Source organism: Monodon monoceros, unplaced genomic scaffold (genome assembly GCF_005190385.1).
Source record: "Monodon monoceros isolate NGI ecotype Baffin Bay Population unplaced genomic scaffold, NGI_Narwhal_1 Super_Scaffold_7, whole genome shotgun sequence".
Taxonomy (NCBI): Eukaryota; Metazoa; Chordata; class Mammalia; order Artiodactyla; family Monodontidae; genus Monodon; species Monodon monoceros.
This window is the reverse complement of record NW_021703784.1, coordinates 13,696,455-13,705,860: the sequence shown is the minus strand read 5'-3', so window position 1 is coordinate 13,705,860 and position 9,406 is coordinate 13,696,455. Positions and strand designations below refer to the sequence as shown.

The 9,406-nt window shown below is 57.3% G+C and overlaps 1 protein-coding gene across 10 annotated transcripts in view; it reads left to right on the top strand.

Moving 5' to 3' along the window:
• Positions 1-2,810: 2,810 nt before the first annotated feature.
• The window catches only part of PHLDB1 (pleckstrin homology like domain family B member 1), a 46,310-nt gene continuing 39,714 nt past the window's right edge, over positions 2,811-9,406 (top strand). The window contains exons 1-2 of one of the 10 annotated variants that reach the window (XM_029207787.1): positions 2,811-2,851; positions 9,288-9,368. In XM_029207787.1, the coding sequence (XP_029063620.1) occupies positions 9,309-9,368 (60 nt within the window). In that variant the 5' untranslated portion in view covers positions 2,811-2,851; positions 9,288-9,308. Of the gene's footprint in view, positions 2,852-3,734; positions 3,989-6,100; positions 6,195-9,089; positions 9,369-9,406 lie in introns of those variants that run through there. The other 9 variants (XM_029207786.1, XM_029207792.1, XM_029207789.1 and 6 more) reach the window with 9 other exon arrangements.

Sequence of the window (9,406 nt, the reverse complement as noted above, 5' to 3'; positions counted from 1 at the left end):
AATAATTAGATCTGACTGGGCATTCTGTTTAATGTAGGAGGTCTGTGGTTCCTGCTCTGGGTTAATTAATTCCACACAGAGGAGGTAGGGAGGTAGGTGAGTTCCTTTTAAAAAAAAGGTCTGTCATTCATCTACTCACAGTATCAAACCCCAAATCTATCAACCCATGCATCTCTACAGGAAACTTTGCCCTCCAATTAATTTAACGTTCACACTGGGTACGCTCTCAGAGATTTCCAGGGTTGATAGAGAATAGCTTTTCTTAAAAGTCTATGGGACTTCCCTGGCAGTCCAGTTGTTAAGACTGCGCTTCCACTGCAGGGAGTGCACGTTTGATCCCTGGTCAGGGAACTAAGATCCTGCATGCTGCGAGGCGGGGCCAAAAAAAAAGTTTACATCTGCAGGGCTCATTGGAGGAGAAGAGGAGGAAAATAGGAGGAGTCCCCATCCTCAGGAAGATTGAAGAACTGGAAGCAATGGCTGTACCTCCTTACAAAGCTTTCTTGCTAAGGTAGGTCGGTGTCAACTGCAACTAGTGATACTCAACGTGGGTCTCAATGAGGGTGAGGAATAGAGCTTTGGTCTGGTAGGTTTTAGAGGAATCGCTCAAAAGGAAGCAAAAACTCCGAATTGACTCCCTTGTACTATGCACATCTCTCACTGCAACCATCCTCTCCCTTCATTCCCTCTTTTTGCCCCATTTGGTAAATATATTTGCAGCTGTAGAGCTTCTCTGAAACTCCTAGAAGATCCACAAGTAGGTTGGTTGCTGTGTATTGCTCCTGACCCAAGAGCAGATAGCATGTCTACAAGAGTCAGTTTCACATCTCACCCTGGGGAGTTAGTGACTGATGTGGAGGCAGGCCTTTAGGAAGTTTAGACTACTTTTCCAAACTGATCTGTTGCCCCCTCTCAAACAAGAATCAAGCAACCAGGCGGTTTTCAAAAGCTTGGGCCACTCCCCTACCTCTGCCCTCAGTGGTCAAAAAGGAAAGTTTTTTGCCTTGCTGTTCATAGGGCAGGGGTTATGTGGTTATTTAAGGCTTAGTCCAATTCTGGGAAGTTCCCATAGATGTAAATCTGAGATCAGGTTAACGGGCTTTTTGAAAAAGAAGTGTTACCAATTCAAAGCAATGAGAGAAATGGAAATAGGTCTTGTTTCCCATTCTTTTGCCCGAATGAATGCTTGTTCTTTTCCGCTCATAGGAAGGTCCTGAGCCACGGAAGGTAAATAAGACCAGTCTTCTGTCCTACCCAAATTTCCCACTCAGCTTGGACGTACCTTAGCTGTGGGTGGAAGTGTGAATTGTGCAGCTTCAAAGGCAAGCTGAGAAGAGAGCTTCTGCTCTTTTGCAGCTAGTGAAGAAAGGTTTGAACTTTTTCTCCAAGTTGGATGCAGTGAGGAGTTACTTGGCATCGTTGCTGCCACCACACCTACACTAATGATGCCTGAGTTCAGGATCCAAAGAGGCCAGAAAGGTTAGCTTCCTGGGATAGGGTGTGCATCTACAGGGATTGCTTGCTGTAATGAGCAATAATCACCTCTTTCTGGGGCTGGAGGGTGTACAATTTCAGAGGACGGACAGAGCTGGGAAATGTGCCGTGGCAAAGGCAGGCTGGGTGTGGAAGTCCACTCCTGACGTTCATAGCCAAGTGCAGAGGGCCTTAAAAAATCCACTCTTCCTTCCACACCCAGCCTTTGCCCTCTCCCCCTGCTTCCACTTCGGAAAGTCTGAAGCATGCTTGGAAAGCTGTTTTCTGCTTTCTTCTCTCTTCCTCCCCCTTTCTGAGCTCCCAGCTGCTCAACCTCTTGCGTAACTGTGAGAGAGCACTGAGTTTTTTGATGGGCTCCAGATGTGGAGCGGGGTGGGGATGGTAGGTCTGAAGTCCCCTGAGTGCTCTAACTGTGGGAACATAGGGCCCCGACACAGCAGGAGTGAGGACACAGTGCACAGAACCTTTATCATGGGGTCAGCTGGCCGCTGGGCTGGGAGGACAGAGAGCAGTTGGGTGATGTTTCAACCCCCTGCCTCAGCATCGCCTGCCTCCGTGGCAGCCTTGATTATTCCCTGAAATTCCTCCTGATCAAGACGGTAAGGAAGAGCTGGAATTGTGAAACAGTTATGTGAAAAGCCTTTGCGGTACCCCAATCTGAGCCTCTTCCCTCAAACTCTGGGTCTTGGCACATAAGATACAACAAGTTTGGGGTTTGTTTCATTTTCTCTCTTTTCTTTTTTAAACAGAATAGCCTGAAAATTACTGTTGTGATCTGCCTCATAAAAAGGTGGTCAGAGTTAAAATACTGTTATGAGCCTCAAACAGTATGAAGAAAGAAAGAATAAGAGGCTTCCACCCCCAACACCGCTCCTCCACCCCAGGCCAAATCCTGGGGCTTCCTGGTGCCCACAGCACATGCTGAAGCCTGATAGTTTGACCTCTATTAGCTATAGCAGGTAGCTGCAGAGAGCGTCCCACCCCCTCCTGCTTCTAGTCCGGTCAGCTCCAGCCTCCAGACGTGGGGGGTCCCCCTGCTAATGCTGGCCCTGTCAATGAGTGACCAAAGATTCCTGCAGTTCAACCTTCTGCTGTTCCTGGGTTAGGCAGGGAGGGTACACACTAAAGTCACTGAATCAGAGCAAGATTTGTCCATCCCAAAGAGGACAAATTATTTTCTGCTATCCTTCCCTCACTGGAATTTATGCCAGCCTTGGGGGATTTCTCCTTCCTCTCCTTCAGGGAGGAAGAGTCTCAGGGGTCCCTCCAGTGCTGGTTAAAGAGGTCCAGTCTAGCTGCGTTCAGCTCCCTAGGGCCTCCCCTGTCAGTCTCCTGGGGCGAGAGCTGGCTTTGCAAGGTAAGAATCCTCTGTCAGCTTGGATTTCGGGTGGGGAGAATGACTTTCAACCAGGCTCAGTTTCTAGGCGTCACCTTAGGTTTTCGGTGCCCCCCTCTTCTTCCTTATTAACCCCTCGCTCGCTCCTACAGAGACCCAGACTGCTGTAGGATGGTGTGCTCAACAGTAAACCTACAGCTTGTCTCCCAAGTGTAATCCTGCAGGTTGTGGTGAGGGTGGAGCTACACGGGGTAAGACGATAATTCCATTCAGCTTTCCTTTGCTTTACAGTTTGCATGGCACTGTACCGTGCCTTCTTATACGTATCCTTAGGAAAATCTGTGACACCCTATATGCAGAGTTATCCACCCCACTTACAGGTCGTCATGGTGGAGGGGCTTGGAGTAGGATGAGGAGAAGGGGCAACAGAGAGTAGACCTGGGTGCCCTCAGCAGATATTTGGAGGTGATGAGACTATGTTGTAGGGCTGCGACCATGAAGTTCATTGGGAGCTCATGGAGGATTCAGGCATCTAAAGTGAGGAAAAAAAAGGTGGGGGGGTTGTTTAGAGAAAAACTGTCAAAAACACCTTCTCAGAAGAGCCTTAAAGCCTAGGGGTGGAGGGTGGTCTAGGAGAGCCCGAAGGGGAGGGTGAGTGGGGATAGGGGTGTGTACGTGGTGGTGGTAGTGGAGAGCCCAGCTGCAGAGAGATGAACAAAGCGGGCGCTGTGCAGGCCGGGGGGGGGGGGGGGTGCTGCTATGGGAAAGGGTGGGTGGGGGGATCTTGGGCTCCGGTCCCACAAGGGCGTCTCCTCCGGCTGGCCTGGCGGACGGGACGGGGGACGGGGGCGGGGACTAGCGGGGGGGTGGGGTAGGGAGGCGGGACCCACTCGCTCTCCTCCTACTCAGCGGGCTCCCAGGGAAAAGCAAGAGTGTCCTTCTGAGCCTGGGGCCGCGGCGGCCGAGCCAGGCGAAGGAACCAGTGTCCCCCTTTCCCCCCGAGGTAAGAACGCTCTCCCCCACTACGCGTGCGGGTCCTGCTCGCTGCGCGGCTGGGACTGGATAAGAGGAAGTCCCAGGGACCTGGAGAGAGCCCTCAGATCAGCTCTGGGCTGGAAGAGCCAGGAAGAAACCGGTAGGGGAGGAGGGGGTCCACAGGTGAGTGCGTGGGGGCGCGAGAGGCTTTGTGCGGAGTGGGCTCCGCTGCTTTCCCGAGAGCTGCTTGCTCCTGCCCTCCCGAGCCGCCGCCCGCGCCGCCGCCAGAGGGGGCCCTTGCGCTCTCCCCCCCGGGGGGAACGCGGATCCTCGTCCCAAGACCCTCCTTCGGGCACCCAGACGTCTGGGTGACACTCGCGGGGTCTCGTCCGCCTGCTCCCCACACCTCCCCTCTCTCGCCGACAGAAGGACTGAGAGCCCTGCACCAGGAGCGGAGGTGTCTCCCGGGGCATCTCAGCTCCAGTCCCGGGCCGGGCCGCCTTGGCGGACAGGAAGGGGCTGCGGAGTCCGGCTTGGAAGCAGTGGTGTCCGGGAGGGACTCTTGCGTGTGTTCAGGAGATGGGTGGCACATCTGAGGCTTCCCCGGCCCTCTCCAAGGCCCCGCGTCTTTAGGGGTCTGGGAGGCCAGAGGGGGGAAGCTGGGGGCAGTGAGTCTCCGCTCTTGCCACGCCCGCACGGTCCAGATTCGAATCCCTTGCGGAGTTCCCTGGTGCCGGGGCTGAGCCAGGTCCTCCGGGCTCCTCCGGGATACGGAAGCGCGGGCGGCCGGGGGCGGCGGGGGTCTGGGGCAGCTGGTTGGCCGAGGCGCCCGCGGACGCTTCCGCCGAGGCGGGCAAGAGGGGAGCCTGGGCCGGGAGACCGAGAGGTCCGACGGGGGACCCAGGGCGCCGGGGCGGGGCTGCATACTGGGCCCGTTAGCTCAGCCGTCCCGGAGTCTGACTCATCGAACCGGTCACACACAAAGCCAACCTCCCCACCACGTCAGGCATCCCACGCGCAGACACACTCGGCGCCCCACCCGGCATCACCCACGCACCCTTCCCACCGCACACGCCACGCGGACAGCTGCGTCTCTCTCCGCCGTGACAAGTGTGGGACCCAGCGCACACCTAGGACTCCACACACAGGCCAAGCACCCGCAGCCCTCCCAGGAAGCCCACATTCACACCTGCGGCTCACGCCCTTCCCCGGGCCACGCACCCCGACACACGCGGCCCCGCCGTTCACACACACCCATCACGCACTCAGTCCTCACACAGGCCGACTGTTACACACGCACCCCCCCCCCACACACACAAATGCTGCACACGCGGCCCCCCTCCCGCCGCCGCCCGCGGGGAGCCGGCGGTGTCTGGGGGCCGCCCCTTTCCCCCGCCGGGCAAACAAGCGGCCCCTTCTCCCCGCCTGGCCAAAGAAAGGCCGCTTGTCCGGCGTCAGCGGCGGGCGGGGCGGCCCGGCAGGCGGCCCAACACTGCGGCCTTGTCCCACCTGGCGGCCCTGGGGAGGGCGGCGAGGGGCAGCAGGGAGCCCTCCGTGCGGAAACCCAACTCAGTCCCCCGGCCTCCCCGGCCTCGGAGAGCTGCCCTTTTCCGGCACCCCACCTCCACCCCGCACACAAGTAAAATCACACCCCCGAACTACACTCTCGCCTTGTCCCGCCGCCTCCTCCAGCCCCGGCTGCCCGCCTACGGTCTCTCCCCACTCCTGGGTCCCCCGGCCTGCCCTCCGGCCCCCTCTTTTACTCCAGGGCCCCGCCTCCCACCACACCCCCGGTCTCCCCCTCCACGGCCCTGGGTACCTTCGACTGCTCCCCCGGTCCGTCACCCCCTTTCCTTGAGGACTTCTCTGTCCCCAGTCTCCCCCATCTCCTTCGTCCCCCAGTCCCTCTACCTTTCCGTCCCCGTCTCCCCCCACCTCTGCGTCCCCTGGACTCTATCCGGTTTCCCACCTCCTTCCCCTCCTCCCCATCCTCTGCCCTCAGTCTTCCCTCCCCAGCCCTCCTTTTCCCTCATCCCTCAGTCTCCCTCTTTCTTATTTCCCTCCAAATCCCTTCGTCTTCCCACCCGCCCCGTCCCTCCGCAGACCCCTCGTTTTCCTTCTCCCGAAGTTCCCTCCGTCCCTGGCTTTCCCCCACGCCCTCCCCCGCCCTCGCCCGGCTCCGGCGCCCCGCCCGCTGAGCTCCCAGCCTCAGTTTCCTTCCCTTCCCGGCTCCTTCCTCCGCCGGCGGCCCTTCCTCGAGGGCGGATGTGCGCCGGACGGGCGAAGGCGGTGGCAGCGGGTCGAGAGGATCCCAGCTCTGCCCCGGAGGCCTCGGGCCACAGCCATGCGACGCCCGAGACGAGGCCTGGGCTGGCCGCCGGGGCCACAGGTGAGGCCGGAGCGGAAGCACCCGTGCGGGGGCCCCGCCGGGACCGCTTTCGCTCCGGGGCCGGCCTCGGACCTTTCTTCTGGTGCCTAATTTGGAGTCTGGACTTCCTCCAGTGCCTGTCGGTTCCAGACCTTTCCGGCCGCTCCCTGGGCCCCCACCGCCCTGGCTAAGGCGCCGAGACCCCCGAAGCGGTGACTCTGGGCGCCCCACGAGGCGCAGAGAGCTGGGGACCGGGTAGGGCTGCTGATCCCCCGTGGCCTGGATGCCCGGGCGTTCGCGCTGGGCCGAGAGGCCGGAGGGGCCGGAGCGGGGTCACCTGCCGGAGCCCCGGCGTCGCCCCACAAGGGGCCCTCCAGACACCCAGGCCTCTGCCACCCTGACCCCGAGGAAGAGCTTGGGCATCTCTGCTCGCGGTGCAGGAGGGCTACTGAGAGCCGAGGCTGACCGCGGCGCTTCCCCCAGTCCCTCCTCCCCGAGAGCTGGACTCGCACCGCAGGGGCCTTTTTTTGGCAGCGGGCGGGGCGGGGTTTCCCAGAGCGGCCGCGGAGGCCGGGCTGGGCGAGCGGGCTGGGTAATTACAGCCCCGGGTAGTGGGCAGCCCGGTGGGACGGGAGCAGGTCGGCCGGTGGGAGGCGCCCCGGAGCAGCCCGCTTGGCACTCCCGGCCAGGGGGGTGGGGTGGGAGGAGAAGGCGCCCCCGCCCCGACCCGTCCCCCACGCCCCCCACCCCGTGGCTGCTCTCCCGGCCGCTGCGCAGCCCCTGGGTCAGAGCGCCGCCCACGTGCTGGGACGCGCCGGTCTGGTGTACCTTTCCACTTCACCTGGATTAGGTTTCGGAGCTGGGGCCACAGCCCCGCGCCTCCCAATCTCTACATCTTTTCTTATCTTCTCTGTCTCTCCCTACACCTCTCTCCTTATCTCTCCTTCTTCTTTCACCTCCTTATTCCCTTCTCTCCTCCCCTCCAATCACTCTTGTTCCCCATCAACCTCATTCCTTTACAATCTTTATCTGCACTTGAAATCCTTGGTGTAAATAAAAGAGCACACCTACTGCCACCTCACAGAGTGATAATGACAACTTGACAGGTGAAGAAACTGAAGCCCAGATAGGTGAAGTGACTTGTTCAAGATCATGAAGCTCATACTGATAACTGGCATGTTTATAGTGCTTTGCACTTCACAGAGTGTCATTTCATGTAATACCTGAATCTCCAGACAATCATCTTTAAAAAAAACAAAAACCTAACAGTTTTATTGAGGTATGATGTTCATACCATAAAATTCACTTAATTTCAATGTACATTCAGTGATTTTTAGTATATTTACAGACCTGTGCAACCGTCATCACAAGTAAGTTTTAGAACATTTCTATCACCCCCCTCAAATCTGCCCATTTATAGTCACTCCCCATTCCACCCCTAGCCCCAGGCAAGTAGTGGGTGTTTTTTCTTTAAATCATTATTCCAGTTTTATAGAGAATGATCTGACACTCAGAGAAGTTAAGTAACTTGTCCAAGATCTCTCAGCTAATAAATAATAAAGTCAGGATTAAAATTTAAGGTTCTAAAAAATAAAATAAAATAAAATAAAATTTAAGGCTCTTGTACCCCAGTCTAAAGCTCTTTCCACTAAGTGATGATGCCTTTCCTTCACCATTGTTTATCGTTTTGTTTTTCTTACCCCCTCTTTTATAGAAACTCTCCATCCCCAACCCACTCTCTTGCCTCTCCTCCCTCAGAGAATGCTGAGGGATTTCCCTGAGTACAGCAGTCTCTGTCCCTGGAAATTCTTCCCCCTGGCCGGGTCTCCTGGGGAGGTGCCAGGCCACCTTGAGCTTTGGTGTAAGTTAATGGCCTTTGCCTTCCCTCTTCCCAGGCAGACTTGGGGCGGGCCCCAGGCCCTGTTCCAGCCTCTCTTCCGCCAGCTTGGGTGGAAATGGTGACGGAGACGATGCAGTCCAGGTCCGGAAGGGTGGAAGCCGGGAGGGTAAAATTAGTAACTATGGCTAAGGCCTTTGGGCCCCACTGCCAGGGTCAGACATTACTTGGAATGCTGGCTCCTCCCCCGACTTCTTCTCCAAGTCCCTTGGAAGATGGCTGGAAGAGAAAGTGGAGGGGCACCCTGCTTTCCTACGTCTCCCTCCCTACATTCAGTTACACTCTTTTCAACTTCCCCAGAAACATTGTTCAGCAGCAGACGAGCCTTAGCGAGTTGGCCAAGGATGGGCATGTAGGTACATATTAGTACACAGAGGTCCTTCCTCAGAGTTTGCAGGTACCAAAACTGTGAGCCAGGGAGAAAGCGATGAGTGAGGAAGAGTTCAGGTTCTGGCTCTGGAATCTATCAGTATTTTACCTCTGGTTCTAAGGACCTCAGCTTCCTACAGCACCAAATCAGGTGAAGATCCCCAGAGTCCTATATTCCCAGTACTAGTCACCATGGAGGGTTTCTATTTTTTTGCTGACTGTTTGGGGGTAAGATTGCTTTCTGGGGAAGAGAGGGTGCAGGAATTGAGACAAAGAGATGGCAGGAATAGTTGTGTTTTTCCCGTGTGTCTCCTTTAAGAAAACATCCTTCTGAGACCCCTGGGAAAAGAGACAAAGGGAGAAGAAGGAGAGGGAAAGGCTGTGGGAGGGAGCTCCTGCTCAGCCCTGCCACCCACCTGGGGCCCCCTGTCTACCAGTGTCCCTGGAGGGGCTTCCTTGGACTTGCTTCTCCCGCTAAGGTAGATTTCCCCCACCCTGCTTACGGCTCCAGTTGTGTGAGGGTCCTCAGCTGCCAAGGCCTGAGTCCTGGGTGTCAGAGGCAAGAAAGTACAGCAGTACACGTTGGGCCCTATAGGACTTTTGGGGCTTCCTGTGTGTGGCAAGGGCCAGGACCGGTGTGGTGTGGTATCCACGCCACAGCTGAAGAGGCGGCGTCGCCTTCCCCCAGGAAGCTCCTGAGCTGCCTCGACTCCTCCCTCAGCAGGAGCATGCTGGAAACCACGGTGACACGGGCCTGCCCCTTCCCTGAGAACCTTGCTACAGAGCCTACTCCTTGCCCTTTTCTACCCTGGCCTCCCCACCTCACCTGTTTTCTGCTGTGTCCGCAGGAGCTCTGGAGCCCCAGGACAATGGACACTATCAATAGGAACCAAGTGGGCCCTGGAAGCAAGACCCCAGCTATGGTGCAGGTGAGTGTGGTTGGGGGCGGGGCAAGCGGGCTGTTGGT